At 46.0% G+C, this 18,767-nt stretch overlaps 1 protein-coding gene across 2 annotated transcripts; it reads right to left on the bottom strand.

Annotated features, from left to right (window-relative positions):
• Positions 1-2,550: 2,550 nt before the first annotated feature.
• Positions 2,551-14,393, bottom strand: C1S (complement C1s). 2 transcript variants are annotated; one of them, XM_048821274.2, is made up of 12 exons: positions 14,266-14,393; positions 13,564-13,633; positions 12,896-13,100; positions 11,976-12,153; positions 11,518-11,643; positions 10,294-10,493; positions 9,801-9,954; positions 9,488-9,603; positions 8,915-8,993; positions 8,513-8,650; positions 6,765-6,839; positions 2,551-3,885 (listed from the first exon to the last, which is right to left on the bottom strand). In XM_048821274.2, exons 2-12 carry the CDS (start codon positions 13,581-13,583, stop codon positions 3,083-3,085), a joined length of 2,094 nt encoding a protein of 697 aa, XP_048677231.2. In that variant the 5' UTR covers positions 13,584-13,633; positions 14,266-14,393; the 3' UTR covers positions 2,551-3,082. The 2 variants fall into 2 exon arrangements, with proteins under 2 accessions (XP_048677231.2, XP_048677222.2); XM_048821265.2 differs by lacking the exon at positions 14,266-14,393 and adding an exon at positions 14,143-14,259.
• Positions 14,394-18,767: the final 4,374 nt, after the last annotated feature.

The following is an 18,767-nucleotide window of genomic DNA, read 5'->3' as shown; positions in this document are numbered from 1 at the left end:
TGTCCTGGCCCATTCAATTCCACCTATTTCTGTTTTTCTCTTTCCCCTTCTTTCTTCTGAATTACTGCAACATTTTGTCCTCCTGGTCTTTCTGTTGTGTAGGGGCCTGTACTGTATTCAGAATAGCAAAAGTCCAACTCAGCCTGTGACAGAAACATTTTTTTTCACACAAAAGGGAGACAGAGAATGAATTAGTCCAAACAAAAAGGTCTGCTGATACTACCCAAGGGCTCTTTAGCGATTATGAGGGGTAAACAAGGGGAGAATGGCATCAGAACTTAATAAAACGATATTGGTGTGTTGGAAATTCGGCCTAATTGGTGGACAAAATAATGAGGGGATGGGCTTATCACCCTCTTTTGGGGTTCTTTAAAAAGAGATTTAGGGGACAATCAAAACAAGGGGATGGGTGTATTGAAAGGAATGAGCTTCACCATTCTGGCTGCCACCCCCTCCACCCGCAACTTCTCCTGGGAACCCAGAATCCACCATGCCATTGTTGAGCTGTCGTCATCCTGGTCCTGAAAGGCGTCCTAACCACACCAGGCCACAGAAAGGGAATTGATTACTTCACCACCCCACAAGCTTCAGCTAAGTCCTGAATAACACCTGGAATGTGACCCTTGGTTGCCTCCTGTCAGTCCTTTGATGTCCTTTTCCTTTGATGATTTTTTTCTCTTTCCTATCACTCTCATTTTGCCTTTTGTTTACTAACAGACTGTCTTAGCTGGCCAAGACTGTCTCTTTCGCAACACTGCTGTGAGTGCATGACCAGAGAGGCAGCTAAAAGCAACCTCTTAAACTGCCTGATGCTGGTATAAGTTTGTCAGGTCTTGTCCCGGCTATGACTGTTTTTTACAGTAGTGAGGCTGCAAGTGAGAGTCAACACTAGAAACAGAAACTGCATTTTCAACTTTGCTGTTCTTTTCTGTCCCCTTTTGGGTGTGTTTGTCTTGTTTTGGCTTAAAGGAAACAGGATCAGACTTCAACAACAGCAGCTGCAGCTAGGGTAGCCAACACTGTATTTCAAAAATAATATATATATAGATTAATTAATAATTAATAAGCAGTATTCAGCTACATTCGCCAAGGGTCTTTCTTGCTGCTTTTTGCACTCAGCACCTCCCAATCTTATTGTACAGAGATTAAAAAAAAAAAGGGACATCCCGTAGAATAAGCGACTGTTGGCAACCCTAGACTCTCAACTGTTTCTCTTTTCCCCACAAAGGACAGTTAATACCATCTAAGGACAGTCAGAAAGCTCCCTACAGCAAAAGAGAAAGGGAAGAAGAGATATTGTTAAAATGAAAGCCTCATTTAGTATTTTACATTTCAAATGCTTTAACTGTTTTTCCTTCTTTTTCTGTACCTTTAATAAAAAGTTATACAGATTTTTAATGGTGGTTGCCATGGAATTAAGCAGGGCAAGGTCTCTGTATTCAAAACCCCAAACAATGCTTAACTGTTTAGTGTAGTACAATGACCAAGCCATGATAACATATTTGACTCTCTGGTCCATTTTATTCCATGGAAATTAACATAATACTTCCCAGTTCCCATAGGAAACAATCTCTCTCCAACAAGGGCCCAGTGAAGAACTGAGGGATGCTGCTGGGCTTAAGTGGAAAAAAGAGACTAGAGTTTCCTGCATGATAAAGAAATGTCTTTGTTTAATTTGGAGATCCCCATTTCCATCGCTTCCAAAGGATCAGTGATTCCCAAATTGAACTCTGCAGAGCTGCTTCTGCTGAAGTAGCCATCAAACATCAGACACTCAGGCTTTCTGCTAGCCCAGATCTGGCTATTCTTAGGACTTCCAGTGTTTTTTTCAACTGACCTCCAAAGCCCTTTCTGATAAGAGGCCCAATTCTGAAAGCAGGCCCTTAGGTGGGGCCTGTCCAAGGCTGAATGGAAACATAGCATTGGGATTCAAGGGCCCAGACCTGAGCAGAGTATCCAGGTGGTGTCTCCCCAAGAGCCATACAAAGGGGTGTTATCCCCTCATTGCTCCAGAACATGAAGCCTCAGAGATTGAGGATCCCAGAGCGGAGCACAGTAACTCTGATGATGTCTCCTCCGATCCACATAGAGAGGAACTATTCCTCACTACTCCAGAACGTGTATGGAGAATTCAGGACTGGGAGTAGCATGCTGGAAAGGAAGGTGTCTGTGAGACATCGAGGATTGACAAGTACATCTCTGGTGTAAGTCCAGTGACCTCCCTGGACTTTGTGTGTGTTGCACAATATGATTAAGTTTGAAAATCTGGCCCTGAGGCAGGTGAATGTGGAAGACTCACTCCCCTCAGCTTTGATTCCTAGACCTGGATCTGTGAAACAACCACTTCTCTTTGACAGCAGCTGCCAGTGAGGTTCCAGCCAGTACATCTGTGGCTCATATAAAGATCCCAGATGCTGCAGTGAGGTATCATGAGCCACAGCTTTTAAAAGGCCTACAGCTTTTAGCATGGGAGTGAGGGGGTAGATTGGTCACTTTAGGTGGGAACCTAGATCTAGTCTGAGAAGAAAGGAGACTGCACACACAAGGAGGTGATTTGGTGATCCTTTAATGCAATTAGATAGTGTGAGTGATACAGAGAATACATGAGTCGGAAGTCAGTGAGCTGTTGTTGTGCCAGTGAGGAGAAGGAGCAGCCCCTCTTCTATTAGTTGGCTAGGCTCTGAACCTAGTCCTTGCAGACCAGCAATTACCCTCTATTGTCCCCATTGATGGGTTTCAGCCTCAGAGCTATCATGTGGATGGGGCATGGCTAGCTTCTCTCTGAAAACCAAGGAATTTGAGCAAAGAATGTTATGGGTAAAGGTAAAAAAGGGCCTCTTTACCCTTCACACTCTCTGTTCCTGCCCTGGCAATTCCAGTGGAGGAAGGAAGAGAGATGCCCCTCCTTGATGTAGTTACAATGCAATAGATAACTCATTGTTTCTGACTCCCTACTCTGGCACAGCCACAATGCAGTTGGGTCTGTTGCACAAAGAGTAGATGGGATCAAAGGTCAGCCAATCTGCTGGGACATCTGACCTCAACACCTGGTGAGATGGCAGTGCCCTAGGGTGAGAAGAATCTATTTGTGTGATCCCTCTCCCTCCTCATATCTGCTCATGGTCCCTATGATCCAGTCCCGGTAACGCCCCACTCTGGTGTAAAGGCCATACGTGCCACACTGTGGTCCCCAGGAGACCAGGCCACCCACATAGTACTGTTTGTCATTGTGGGGGTCTTTGATGGCATAGGCTCCGCCACTGTCCCCAGAACAGCTGTCCTTTGTGCCATCTCCAGCACAGACCATGTTGTCAGTGAATTGGAAAGTGGTGGAATCAGCAGGTGGCTTCGGCTTCACACTACGGCATTGTGCCATGTCCACCACGGGGATCTGCGCCTTCATGAGATGGTAGACTCTGCTTCGGTTCTCTGTCCGGCCCCAGCCAGATATGTAGCCCAGTCTGCCTTTCTCCAGCTCATATTCAGGGGAACCACCAGGGAGGCAGAGTGGTGAGATCTTGGGGCCCATCTTCACAGGCGCCTTCAGCTTCAGCAGCGCAATGTCATTATCAAAATTTGTCCGAGCTTCTGGGTTTGCCACCTTCATCCAGTTAGGGTGAATGAACACTTCTTCTTCAAACAGCTGTATGGGCTCCTCCTTCTGGAGCTGTTGGTTGATGTTGGTCACCCCAGCATACATTGTGGGCTTGCTATTTGAATCATCCAGCACATGAGCTGCAGTCAGCACCCAGCGGTCTGAAATAAGTACCCCACCTCCCCGTGGGTGTTGGAATAAGACCTGCCAGGGGAAGTTGCCTGGCTTAGCACGGGTGCCCCCAAAAATCCTCTGCTGCTCCTCGATGGGTGTACTGGGGATCCCACAGACTAGAAGGGAAATAAAAAGGGAGAAACGCAATGGGAGAATTACCACTTGCTAGTAGGGTTGTTGTCTGTGCATCACTAAAAACCCTATAGTCCCCTCTCTCTCCTGTTTACTTGACATCACCCTGGTCCAGAGTAACCTGTGTCTATGGCAGTTCTCTGTCAAATAATCTGCATCCAAAGTTTACAGAAAAGAAGAACTAAGGAACAGGGTGATTAAATGATTAAAAAAATAATCACAATTAATTGTGAGTTTACAAAAATAGTCGTGAATAATCGCACTTTTAATCACACTGTTAAACAATAATAGAATACCAATTTAAATATATTATAAATATTTTGGATGTTTTTCTACATTTTCAATATATTGATTTCAATTACAACACAGAATACAAAGTGTACACTGCTCACTTTATATTATTATTTTTATTACAAATATTTTGCACTGTAAAAAAGATAAAAGAAATAGTATTTGTCAATTTATCTCATACAAGTACTGTAATGCAATCTCTTTATCATGAAAATGCAGCTTACAAATGTAGAATTTTTTTTTACTTAACTGCACTCAAAACCAAAACAATGTAGAACTTTAGAGCCAGAAGCCCACTCAGTCCTACTTCTTGTTCAGCCAATCACTAAGACAACCAAGTTTGTTTACATTTACGGAAGATAATGCTGCCTGATTCTTATTTACAATATCACCTGAAAGTGAGAACAGGTGTTCGCATGGCACTGTTGTAATATAAAGTGAGCAGTGTACACTTTGTATTTTATATTGTAAATGAAGTCAATATACTTGACAATGTAGAAAAACATCCAAAAATATTTATAATAAATTTAAATTGGTATTCTATTATTGTTTAACAGTGTAATTAAAAGTGCAATTTATCTCAACTATTTTTTAAAATCTCATTAATTTGTTTTGCGTTAATCGCTTGAGTTAAATGTGATTAATTGACAGCCCACAGTAAGCAAATTTGGAAATAAAAAGTTTATTAACTTCAGTGAAGTATAAAAATGCCCATCCTTAAATTGTTCGCATTGTTGTTGAAGCCATGTTGGTTGAAGAAGAACTCTGTGTAGCTCAAAAGCTTGTACGTTCCACCAACAAAAGTGGGTCCTCACCCACCTTGTCTCCTATGCACCCTCAAATTCTAATGTAGAAGTCAAGAAATTCACAGTTAAAGTCACCCAAACAGGTTCAGTTCTGCCCTTTTATCACTGCCAAGCTCATATCGTCCATCTACTGTTCCCATCATTCTTGTTTTGCAATATTGTCCCTTAAGATGAAGGATTTCTTTGTGAAGGAGTTTGGTAAAGGCCGTAGAAAGAATTAAATCAGACAAACCCACTCTGTTGGAGAATATATACATGGACTCTGGATAGTCTGAAGTATAATGCACTGGTTTTACACATAGTTGTCTTTGATCTTTTGCCATCACACTCTTCTCTGCTCGTGGTATGTAAATCCTATAGTGTAGAGGCTTTGTTTAGGAGAGTCACAGGCAATGAGTCTCATGGATGCAGTGAACTTGTGTGTTCTTTGAGGATAAAGTTGTCTGTGAGATTCAGCTTATTCAGTGATAATACAAGGCCCCACACGTAAGGCTGCTCACTATCATAATCTGTGAAGTCTGTGATTATTATTCACAATTATCCATCATTCTTTTGTGGACTTTATTTATATACTAGTTAATGTCCCTAGTTTAGAATGTTAGGTTGTACAATTGCCAGGCCACAGTTTCAAACTTCACTGAAACTTAATTCATCGTTCTGTCATGGAGTTTCCTTAGTTTTATTTTTTATAACATGTTTCAGGAGTTTCCCTTTCACAGGAGTCTATGCAGACATTGCAAGGCCTTTCAGGGGGGCTGGCTCAGCCTCACCAGTACCTAGTTATCCACCTCCCAGATGGTGAGTTTGAGTTGGACCTGGTGGTTGGTTCAGGTGACCAGGCAACATATACCTGTAGCCATGAGTTGGTGCTTCCTATCAGAGGGAGCCTGCTGAATGAGTCACAAGTGAGAGACCTACAGGAGACCCAGAAAGCACTAGGGAAGAAGCTCTCCATACTAGCTAGAGGGAAAGGCCTGGCTGGAGCTAACTGTAGCAAGGGACAGGAGCAACTTAAGGAGCAATTAGAGGCCCTGAGAAAGGATATTCAAGGTAGTCTGGCCAGGAGAGCATGGATGAGTATTGAAGAGAATTAACATTTATGCTTTCTTAGGGGTCTAGGCTGGGCTTTCCAGTGAAGGTGAGTGAAGTCCCCTGTCTATTGCCCTGCTCCAAGAGCACATAATGGACTGCTGAGCCCAGGAGGAGGCTACAAGAGAAGCTACATCCAAGAGAGGGTGAAAAGTTTATGGGGCCTGGTGAGGATGCACCTGACTAAACTGGGGAAGACCCAGTGTGAGGTTGCTGGACATCTGTTTTGTTTTTTAGACGTTTTTTGTTTACCTGCTGGAAGGGGATGAATTTTAATTTGTCTGAAGGGCTAAAACATGAGAACAAGCAGAGGCAATAGTAGGGAAACTGAGGCGGCAGCAGGGTCCAATACTGGCTGCAGTGAGACCCTGTTCTGGTTCACTAGAAGACTGGTAGAGTTTATGTATTTCCCAGCTTCCTTCTGCTGCTCCCTCTGATCTTTCTCAGGAACCCACCGATCTCAAAAACACCAGATCTAATGTGACTCAAATTACCAGTCAAATTCTGCCCTGGAAAAGGAACCATCAATTTTTCAGGCAGATTGGTTTAGCTTTCTTTAAATTAGAGAGAAGTGATGGAGAGAAACTGACTTTTAATGGTGATTGGGTCTCCACAAAACACACACACACACACACACACACAGAACATGCACACATAGACAAAGTTCTTTGTGATACCTGGAACACACACTGGAAGCTCTGTTCCCATCTCTTCACTCACCCATTTCCCGCTGGCTGAACACCGATAAAGCCCTTGGAAAACACAGAAGCATGGAAAGGATTTCAGTACAAAACATCATGAGAATGTGACCAACAATTCTGGGGAACTGGTTTTCTTAGATCCTGTGGCAAGAAGGGATGACTGTGATCACCTAGTCTGCAAAACACAGAGCACAGGACTTCCATTAATTTATTCATTCCTGTGTGGGCTAGAGCAGATCTTTTAGAAAAACATCCAATTTTGATTTTAAAATGGCTAGTGATGGAGAATTCACAATGGCCCTTGGTCAGTTGTTCCAATGGATTAGTTACCCACCCTGTTAAAAATTTGCCTTATTTCCAGTATGAATTTGTCTAGCTTCAATTTCCAGCCATTGGATCTTGTTATACTTTTGTATGCGAGACTGAAGAGTCTATTATCAAACTTCTGTTCTTCATATAGGTACTTGTAGACTGAGGTCAAGTCACCCGTTAACCTTCTCTTTGTTAAGTTAAATAGATTGAACTCCTTGAGTCTAGCACTATAAGGCATGTTTTCCAAACTTTTAATCATTCTCATAGCTCTTCTCTGAACCTTCTCCAATTTATCAGCATCTTAAATGAATTAGGGACCTCTGTGTTCTGACTGGACCCAGTATTCCAGTAGTGGCCAAATACAGAGGTAATATAATCTTCCTACAGCTACTCAATATTCCCATTTATACATCCAAGGATCACATTAGCTCTTTTGGCCACAGCGTCACACTGGGAGTTCACAATTATCCACCATGACCCCCAAGTCTTTGTCAGGATCATGGCTTTCTAGGCTAGAATTCCCCATCATACAAATATGGCCTACATTCTTTGTTTCTAAATGCATACATTTACATTTGGCTGTATTAAAATGTTAAAACAAAGTGTTTGCTTGTGCCCAGTTTACCAACCAAGCCAGATCTCTCTGTATCAGTGACCTGTCCTTTTCATTATTTACCACTGCCCTAATTTTTGTGTTATCGGCAAACTTTATCGGTGACAATTTTATGTTTTCTTCCAGCTCATTGATAAAAACCCTAAAAAGCCTAGGGCCAAAAACCAATGCCTGTGGGACCCCACTGGAAACACTGCTCTATGATGCTTCCCCATTTACAATTACATTTTGAGACCTGTCAGTTAGCCAGTTTTTAATCTAGTTAATGTGTGGAAAGGGAGAGATTATTGTGCAAAGGTGACAGACTGACAGTGAGTACAGCCCAGTTAGCAGCAGAGTGAGCTCCCCCTCACACAGACACAGAGCCCCTGCCAATGTGCCTCAGCCCCTACCCTAGCAGGGAGTATGGTCTCTGTCCTATTAAATCCTTGACCTCTCTTCTGAAGCTGCCAGTGGCAGAGACTATCAGTGCCAGTTGTGATGGTGGGTTTTTTGGTGGTTTGGGCACCTGGGAGCTAGACTGAGAGCTCAGTAACACAATGCAAACAAACCACCAAACTCAGACACCATGGCAGTGACCATTGAACAGGACCATTAGCTACAAGCCCACCCAACTAGGGGATTTTATCTGGGCGAGACTGGGCTACACTAAACAGTTCAGTCTTCCCTAGGAATATAGTCCCAGCCTCAGCCCCATGAGGGGATCTTACTGGTGGCAGTCAGAATACAGCAATTGGACAATGCTCTTTCTTGGGCCTTTAATCACAGGCAGATGCCACCATGGCTGGGGAATCCCTACCATCCCCTCTGGTTTGCAGGGTATAATATGGTTCTTCGCAGCCATAGCGGATAACAGCTTCATACTGAGTCTCCTCAAATCCTGACAGGTAGGTGGCTTTGCCATTGTCAATAGTGTCAGGGACACCACAGTTCACAGCTGCAGAGAAAAACAGAAAGGACGGTTATCAAAGGGGTATCCCCACCCAACAATCCATTTACACTGTCTGACTAGGAACCACTGCAACTCCTCATTTGTCACTGGTCATCACTGCACTAGGCAGGCTCAGAGAGCATTCCTCATTCCCCTGTGGATCACCCATTCCCCCACATCTAAGGTCAGATTGAAACTAATGCCCTAACACTGAAAGGCCCGTATCCCATTTCCAGATCTCCGACAGCCATAGAGGAAAGGGAAACTTACGGACACATTTGTGGTGCGAGTTGCTCCATTCTCCATTGCTTTGGCAGCTGGAGTGAAAGGCTGCTAGGCTGCCTTGTTGCTGAGTGAAAGAAGAATGCGTGTCAGTTCCTGAGAGTAAAATGTAACCAAATTAAGCTCCCCTGTGGAGGGATTTCACTGAGATGTAGGGATATCTGCAGAGCAGTCAGGTATAGATGGAGGCAGAGTACTACGTTAGACAAGGCTATTGATCTGACCTAGTCTGGAGTGGGGTGGAAGGTGTGATGCCCAGTGGTCTGAGTCAGCCATAGCAAAACCAGTTTCAAGACCAGTGAGGGCATCCAGAGCCACTGCAGAGCTGTTGGGGAAGGGGTCCCCATTTGTTCAAGTGGTTCTGCACTGAAATCTGCACACAACATATTCTCTCCCTGTCAGGTTTTAAGGAACTGACCTTCAGCTTCTGTGGTGGGTAGGGAGGAAGGAGAAGGTGCTTCATAGTGCCTGGGAGAGGTACATTGAGGTCAACAGGGTTCTCATGACATCTGAGGGGAAGGGATTATAGGACCCCATTGCAGGGCTGGATGGGCAGCTTACCATCTCAACCTCATAACCTTCCATGCAGGTCACCTTCACATAGTCCTTGAAGATGTAGTTGTCCTTCAGGGGGTCAAGAATAGAGTTTGGGGTGACAGTCTGGGGACAGGTTATTGCTTTGGGGAGGAAAGAGGATATCAGTGACTGATCGGTTTGAGACTCACTTTCTCTTTTTTCCCACCTTTCTCTCTTTGACTCCCAGCCAGCAACCACCCTTTCACCCAAGCAACAGGCATCCACTTAGCCAAACCATCTATCTATCCTTTCTGTCTCAGAGCAGCAAAGTGAGCATTTTCCAAGGGTATTTACTCACGGTCCCCAAAGTAGCGCATTTTCCAGCCTTTCTTTTGTGCCGTTTTGTCTGTTTGGAAGATAATATCAAGAATATTGCTCCTGGTTTTAATTTTTGGAGGCCCTGGGAATTTGTTGCCACAATAGGGACCAAAATGTTGTTTTCCGTCTGTGAACTGGGAAAATAATAATCAAGAAGCAATGAAAAATTGGAAGAGAAGAGTAGGAGACAGAGAGAAAGTGAAAGAGATGGAGTCAAGGGGAGGGGGTTGGGGGAAATCTTAACAGGGATATACAGTTGGGATTAAGGTTGAGCAAGGAGAGTGGGCCCTGAATGTGAGGGGAAGGAAATCTCTAGTTGGGGGGGGACACATCTGGGATTAGGGGTGAGCAGGGAGAGAGGAGCCCTGAGTATGAGGGGAGGGAATCTCTAGGAAGACATGGCTGAGATCAGGGGTGAGCAGGGTAAGGGGACCCCAGTCATAAAGATCTCCTCTGTGTACCCCACCACCTACTGTTAAGCTGTCGGGGCAGTTCCCTTCTGAGTCGGCCGGTTCTAAATCAAAGTCCCCACTCCTGATGTTCAGCACCACATGGTAGCCCGGCTCCAGGACCACACGGTATTCACAGTACAAGCTCTCAGGATACAGGTTGGGGTAGTTGGGGCTGGAGATTTCCCCTGACAGCTCAGTGAATACACTCCCACTGCAGTTCACTAGGGTTGAGGAAGGAACATGGACAGGGAGGTCAGGAAGGGAGATGAGAGGAGAGCCCCCACCTTCCAATCCACCTCCAGTGTCCTATCACCTGCATTAATCATGTTGAGACATTGCATCAGCCAGAAATGAGAACCTGTCTCTCCCCTTGGTGGACCAGGAGAGGATTGTTCTCCCATCCACTTTCTGGGGATCTCATTTCCAAGTGTCCTGAGCAGTGGTGCTCTTGGTCCTTCATCTGGGGAGACAACTGCACAGATCCCCCTGGAATGGGTGATGGGTCCTGAGCACCTGTCCTTTGGTTCAATCTCATCCCCATTTCTCCTAGTTCTCCCCCTTCAGCCTTCCAAAACAATGCCCCATCATCTCTGATTTGTGCCCCTCACGCATTTGTAGATAGTGTTTGTGTTACACAACCAACAAGGGCTTTGCCTAGCTGGTGGGATTTAGCTCTTTGAATGTACCCCTCTGATTCCCTGTGCATTTTGGGCTCCTCTCTGAGCTCTCTCAGTTTGTCACTCTTTTCTTACAATTAAGGATCCCATGCTGCCTACAGTACCCCAGGTGGCGTCTCCCCAAGCTCTATGGAGAAGAACTGTCCCCTCTCTGTTCTGGGATGTGAGGCCTCTGAGACTGAGTCCCCTGCAGCTGAGCACAGTATCCTGGTGGGATCTTCTCAGGACTGTATTGATACTTTCATACTCCAGGATGCTTCCATTTATTCAACCCCCAAAATTGCACTGGCCTCTCTGGAAGCCAAAACACTTTGCAAACTTCTGGTTTACTGGTCTCTTTAGTTCTTTACTGCCTCCCATTGTTTAGCGCTATTCCTCCCCATTCAGATGGTGAATCATTTTGCTATTCCCATTCTATATCCCATTGATTTATTGTCCTGTACTCCCTGTTTATTGCAGCTCCTTCCCATTTACCATCCCCTGTGCATTTCCTTAACAGTCAGACCACCCATGGAGAAGTTCCTCCCAGTTCAGTGTCAGTGGTGCCTATATCACCTCCTGCTCTTACCTCCACACGTCTTCTGATCCTCATGCAGGAAGTACTCTGGGGGGCAGGAGCAGAAGTAACCACCAATGTAGTTATTGCAATAGTGGCTGCAGGCATCCTCCTTGAAATCCATGCACTCATTCACATCTGCAAGGAGTAAAGTGAGACCAGAGTGTGCCGAGCATAAGAGAGGAAACTGGGGGAAGAAAGCAGGTTATGATTAGGGAGTGGGGTAAACAGGCATTGATGCCAAGCAGTGGAGGCCTCTCAAGTAGAAGCACTGAAGCAGGGTGCTGACTGGCACTGCTGTGGAGAAGCTCACTCTGCTGGTGTCTCTCCCAGTTGGGCAGTGATAGGACAGCACTGTGAGGAAGACCTTGGTGCCAAAGCCCCTCCCTCCTGCCAGTCATTGGACACTGCTCAACAGAAACTCATGTCCATAGGGCACTCTAGAGACTCAGAGGCAGGCCCAGTCTTACCCACTGCAACATAGTAGGCAGTGAAACCAGTGAAACGCTCCTCATTGGAAAAGTCTGACTGGAAAGTCACAGTCAGGGTGTTATAAGGGACATAGAATTCCTTCAGGATTGGGGAACCAGGGTCTCTGCTGCGCTTTCGACCACAGAGCAGGCCCTCGACATGGTCACCGGACAGGATCTGCAGAGGGACAGACAGAGAAGTCTTGTCTCACTAGAGAAATTTGTTGTGGTTATCAACATTTGAGCCCCTTGGCACAATAGCAATATGCCCCAGGTCTACACCCAAGCTCCCCCAGCAGCTCATTATCATGCAACCAGTTACACAGCATAGTTTATGATTGTTCAGAGGTTAACTTTGAGTCATTTCAGGCTTAAGTGTTTGGGTGCCAGCATGAAGGTCAATGGCAGTCATAGCTAAAATAGCCTTTGCACAAACAGGGTTCATTGACTGAGATCGTGACTGGAAGGGGGCATTAGTAGCAGTTGGGAAGGCATTTCTAATGGAGACAATGTGGGGGACATAATTGGAAGGGAAATGGGGAGGGGTGAGAGTGGACACTCGGCTGGCAAACTAGCGGAGGCTCAATGGCTGAGACAGCTGTGGAATGGAGCTGGTAGCTCTGCGTATAATTCTGTAGTGAGAACAGATGACCAGAGAGCATTGAAACTGAATTGGTTTAAACAGTGCTAATGTGGATGCCAGGCAAAACTTAAATTGATTCAGCTATGGCTAGTGTGGACGCACTGAATCATCTGTGCTTCAGTTCAACACCAGGAGGGGCTGGTAGGTCCCCTATTCCAGTCCTGGGCTCCCATACAGAGTTCTTCCCCACAGGCCCCACTGAGGTCTGCTGCTGCTCCTCAGTCCTGCCCCACAATCCCCTCTGTTCCCCTGAGTAGGGGTGGATGGGGTACTGTACCTTCACAGAATCATACTCGCAGTCCTGGGATGGCTCTATGTCTAGGTGGGTGAAATAGAGGCGGATGCCATACCCTGGGGGGACACTGATTTCCCAGGACTCCTTCACATCATTGGGGTACCCCTGAGGATAGTTAGGGGACAGAATCTCGCCATACATGGGGGCTGCATCAGCCCAGGCCAGGAGGCAACAGAGGATGAGCCACCTGAGAGAGGGAAGAGGAAGGCAATGTTACCGGAGTGCTCTATGTCTGGTTATATGTAAATAGTTAATAGAAAAGTTCCAGTGGGTGGCTCTGAAGATTAATATGCAGCCTAGTTCCAGAGTTTTTCAATAGCAATGAGACTTGCTGTTGTACACTGAGAATAGCTTCCTCTTGCAGCTCTTTACATGGAGCTCTTGCCAGGTGAGACTTTGGCACTGATTCCATTCCCAGACCTAGTCTCCCACTTCCTGGGTGCTGGAAGTGCTACAGGGGCTGGGTCCAGCACTGCCTGGGAGTTAGTCCCTGCAGGGAAGCTAGGTCCCATTCCCTGTTTCCATCCCTGGGACCTGGGAAAGCTGTAGTTAAATCCAGATTCCAGAATTGATGCAAGACTCAAGGAGAGCAGCATTGTTCATTAAATTATTAATTAGCTAAAACTCCCCTTCTATACCCAGCAACTCACCACTTCTGCAAAAGTTCCATCCTGTGTCCTTCCTGAAAAGCCTCAGCTTCTGGACTTTGGAGTTACGGGACTGGGACAAAAACAACAGCACTGATTAGTGTTTTCTCTCTGTGTGCGTGCTTGGTGGCCAGCACAACAGTTTCAATGTCCCAACTCATGGGGAACGTGCCAAAGCAACTTTAGTTCCTATGCCTGGAGAGGAAGCTGTACCTCTCATCCAAACAACAGCAACTCCTCCACTATAGCACCTCAGCACCATGGTGGGGTGTAGGGGTCAGTACTGACTCACAGTGGAGAGCACCCCCTATGAATCACACACACACCCAATCACACAGCATCCTCAAGCACCAGGCTAGGGTATTTGAATCAGTACTAACTCAAGGCAGAAAGTGCTCCCTGCTGAGTCACCCAGCTTACAGCACAGAATCTCCTGTACTATACTGGAGTCTGGGGACAGTGCCCCCTACTGCTTTCTGCTGTACCACACGGATTAACCCCTTTCCGATCCAAGCAACCCAAACAATAGCAATGGGGAACTGTGTCCATGCCCATTTCTAATGTTAGTTTGGGAGATTTTACCTTCTCTCTCCGTCTTTGCCTGTTTCTCTCTCCCTGTCCCGTCTCTCTTTTTTTCTGTCTCGAGACCACATCCCAGTCAGTGATGTAGGGAATTGACAGGGAAGGGTCTGAGCCGTTACTCACAATGCTGTAGCACCCCCTGCCTGTGGAATGTGGCTTCCCTGCCTCTCCTTCTCAGATAAAGCTTTTTCACGTCCTAAGCTCCCACGCAGCGGAATTTCCAGAGCCTGTTTCACAATCCCCTTGGCTGAGTCCCTGGGATGGGAGCATGTGGATCTGGGCTGGGTTAGCACATGCTGGTTTTCGGGGAAATCAGGTGACTTTTGGGAAGAGGGAGGGCAAAGGAAATTCCAGCTGGAAGAAATTAATCTCTGACACACACACACACATCCCACTCGCGGGAGGCTGGCTGTGAAGGTCAGAGGATTTGGAGAAGGAGGAACCCTGATAAGAAGTTGTCAATAAAGGCTTTAAGTGTTAAGAAAAGGTGCTGGCCCCTCAGCTCCAGACAGTCATAGAGCAGCCACCACAACTACACTGCCCCCTGCTAAAGTGCCTCACCAGGACTCCTTCGAAGGAGAAAGGTGATTCAGTCTCTGTGGCCCATTCACTCCTGGGTCTCTCTGCTTGAGGCTGCCAGCAAGGGCCAGTTAGTGCCAGTTGATCCACTGGTTTTTGCAGTGTGATCCCTTGCCATGTTAGGAACTAGACTGAGAGCCCACAAACTTGTTTCACATACAACGACCCACCAATTGACCATGAGATTCAATGTGGGGCCATCATCACAGTCAACCTGGGCTATGTTAGAACTGGAGCCCTAGAGAAGTTTCATATCTTATTCCCAGACATTCCCTCTAAACCAGCCAGATTGAGACCTGATTGGAGACTGTGGCCTAGGGTTGACAGGACGCTTATCTCCTTCCTCAACCTCTCATCTCCGAGCCAGCCAAACCTCCCATCCTGGTGCTGGATTGGAAAGGATGACCTTACAGGTTCCAACTCCCATTCCTACTCTTAGCAGTGAAGTTATGCATCTGAGGGCTTCACTCCAAGTGAGTGAGTTTCAGTTGGACATGGCTAGTGTGCTAGCTAAACCCCACATAAACTCCACCTTTTTTCTAGGGTGGATGCAGGGTAACACCTGTAGCTTGATTTTAGTTGACTGAGGTGTAGCCTTTGCAAGATAAAAGTGTTCTTCTTGGCCTGGTTGCACACGTGCATGCCACTCAGCCATGTGCACGCCCAGTGTGCTGGAGCTGGTGAGTTTTCTGCCACAGTAGCCGTCAGGGCGGCACATGTACCCTGTGCATCCTTATGGCCCCTGGAGAGGCTATATAAGGGCAGTACCTCCCCAATCCCCTTCAGTTCCTTCTCATCACCCATGGTCTGAGCTGGATCTCCCCATGTGACTTACCTCACCATTTTGTCTCTACGTTGTCAGTGACTTTATCGCTTTACTTTTTATGTAAATAGGTTTCGGAGTAGCAGCCGTGTTAGTCTGTATTCGCAAAAAGAAAAGGAGTACTTGTGACACCTTAGTGACTAACCAATTTATTTGAGCATAACCTTTCGTGAGCTACAGCTCACTTCATCGGATGCTGAAGAGTATGTAAATAGTTAGCAGTGAGTACCAGTAGTTAGGCTTCCTTTATTGTTTTATTTTGTTTTTATTATTTAATAGTTTTAGGTGCTGGGCACTGGTGGCATGCAGCGCTCAGGCACTGAACTCTAAGTGCTGTCCATCATGTGGGGTGCCTATTCCACATAAAGACCCCTCCCCCACAGGAGCTATCACAGCAGTGGGCAAATACTTTGAACAATTGCCAAACTGCTGCTGCTGTCGGGCTTAAAAGCTGGTCTGCTCACTCTTCCCACCAATCTGGTGGTGTAGCCAATCAGGCAGCCTATTACAAGCCAGCTGTGTTCACTAGGTTGCCTGGAGACTGGCTCTGCTGCAGGCTCTGATTCCTGACAACCCTGGCACCGTCTTCAGTATCAGTGCGCACTATGTTGGGGACTGGTGCAATCTTCAGCCTTGACATCAGTTCCATGCCCTGTCTTGGCACCTACAGTCTTAGTAGCAGGCCAATTCTCAGAGTGGGCACTGACCATGGCTTGCACTGCAAAATCCTTCTTGGTACTGAGTCTTGACATGATAATCTTTACAACTTGGAACACATTTGTGGTACTATCATGCCCACATCAGTACCAATACTGGCCTCTTCACAATGGACTACGGGTAAGTTAGGTTGCTTAGTGGGCCCACTGATTATTCAGATGGCTCTTTGCAGTCTGGTTCAGAGTCCTCCAGTACTTTGCCATCCTCTGCTGGGTGCAACCAGTTGAGTCAGTCTTCTAGGAGAGCACTGGGACTGGGATTGTTCATACAGCAAAGACAGATCATCATGGCCTGGTGCCTATTGCCTTAAAATTTCCCTCATTAATGGCCTATTTATAACCCTGGAGTGATTCACAAACCCCTGGGTCTTGATCTCTGGCCCATTCAAGGTGAAAGTTGCCAGACTGGTCCACAAAGTCATTTCCAGAGCTACCTAGGCTGGGGGCACATGCAAACATTGATCCCCCTGAGCAATCAGTCCTGCAAGATGAACCATTTTCAGAGGAGCTGGTTGTATCAAAGGAGGATTCATTCTCTCCTGCAAACCTGTTGCCTCCTTGCCTGACAACTCAGTAATCCAGACTCCTGATCTCTTTCCAGAGGATTTTAAATCCTAGCAAAACCTGCTGAGGAAAATGGCTGTGGCTTTGGGCATACAAGCTGATCTGGTGCAAAAGACCACTTTTGGACATTTTCCAGGCAGTAGCCCTTTGGAGGGTAGCCACCCCCTATTAATGAAACTCTTCTGGAGTCAGCAAAGACATTATGGCATGCACTGGCTTCCTTAGCTGCTACATCTAAGTGCATGGAGAAACAATATCACATTCCAATAAAAGGCTTTGAAAGTTTTTATTCCCACCCTGCCCCAAACTCCCTGATGTTTACTGCTGCTAACAAACGATCATGTCAGGGGAGCATTAAATCAACTCCCCAAAAAGGAGCCCAAGAGATTTAATTTGTTGGGGAGAAAAAATTATTCTACTTCCTCTCCCCAGAAGTGCATAGCAAACAAGTCCCAGGTGCTGTTTAGCTAAATATGACTTCAGAAACTGGGATGCAATGTCCAAATTGACTGATAAACTCCCTGAAGATGCAAGGGAGGAATTTAGGACTTTTCTAGCAGAAAGTCACTTGGTGGCCAAGACTAGCTACAGCCTGCACTTGACGCAGAGGCCTCTAGGATGATGGCTTCAGTAATAACAACAAGGAGAGACCGCAGTGTAAATAGACAAGGAGAGGCATGATCTGATCCGCTTTGCCAGGAAGTGATGAATCTCTGGGGCTTTTGCATCATTACATTACTCCCATTGCCACTCACTTACTCCCAGAACCAGCTGGCCAACCATGTCAGCAGGATATTCTCCCAGAGTCACAAGGGGTCCCTCAACAATGGTGTGCTGAGGACATCTTACAAGACTAGAATATTCCTGAACTCAACCTATTCACAACAAAAGACAACAAGAAATGCCATCAGTTCTCCCCTTGAATGGTCACAGTCCAGGCTCACTGATCAATGCCTTTCTCCTGAGATGGAGACTGGAGCTCATGGATTCATTCCCCCCATTTTGCTCATCCCTCAGGTCATACTAAGATAGTGCCAAGATAATTCTCAATGTGCCAATGTGGTTGAGATGGTGTTGGTTCTTTGATCTTGTGACATTATTAATATGAACTGTGACCATATAGATCATTGTTGCAACCAAGATCATATAGTGGCACCAAATCTTGTACAAAAGAGATTAAGTAAGGTGTCTATGTGAAAGTTACGATCTGCTGGTTATGATTGTGCTATCTGAATGCATGTATCATTTTTGTATTTAAAGTTATATGTATTGGCTCTATACTGTCTGTATTTCAAACTTGTGCTATGCTTCTGGGTGACACCCCAGACAATTTGGCATCAGCACTGCCTAACCTGCTTGATGAACCATTAAGGACCATCAGCTATACAACTGACCCATTGAGAGAAGGCAGATACACCTTGTGACTCAGCAAGGCATGCAGGAACATGCCTATGGACAGACCTGTAAGATTTTTCCGTGCCATGTGCTGGGTAGCTTGTGGTTGGAACAAAGAAAGCACAAGTCACATGGCAAAAGGACTATAAAAGGCAGCATCATCATCTCCATTTTGCCTTCAGTCCTGCTTCTTACTTCTGGAGGAACCTTGCTGCAAACTGACAGGTTTCAGAGGAACAGCCGTGCCACAAGTACTCCTTTTCTTTTTGCGAATACAGACTAACACGGCTGTTCCTCTGAAACCTGTCATTATGCAAGGCACTGCATTTAGCCGTATGGAGTGGAAAATTAAATTGGTTAGTCTCTAGGGTGCCACAAGTACTCCTTTTCTTTTTGCTGCAAACTGAAGCTCTGAACAAAGGACTGAATGACCCATCCCAGCTGTGGATGTACTCCAGAGACTTGATTTGAGCCTGCAGTTTATTCCATCTCTGCTACAAGCCTGAGCCAAGAACTTTGCCATTACTGTATGTAATTGATTTCTTTAA

The sequence above is a fragment of the Caretta caretta genome, chromosome 1 (assembly GCF_965140235.1).
Source record: "Caretta caretta isolate rCarCar2 chromosome 1, rCarCar1.hap1, whole genome shotgun sequence".
NCBI classification, from domain to species: Eukaryota; Metazoa; Chordata; order Testudines; family Cheloniidae; genus Caretta; species Caretta caretta.
The sequence above is the reverse complement of the archived record's forward strand: the minus strand, read 5'-3'. Positions and strand labels throughout refer to the sequence as shown.

Excerpts from the sequence above, each read along its gene's own strand:
- C1S (XM_048821274.2), bottom strand. The coding sequence starts at position 13,583 with ATGGAACTTTTGCAGAAGTG. Across the intron at positions 13,101-13,563 it reads ATGGAACTTTTGCAGAAGTG|GTGGCTCATCCTCTGTTGCC; the intron begins GTGAGTTGCTGG and ends TCCCTCTCTCAG. Across the intron at positions 10,494-11,517 it reads GGATCAGAAGACGTGTGGAG|TGAACTGCAGTGGGAGTGTA; the intron begins GTAAGAGCAGGA and ends CCTCAACCCTAG.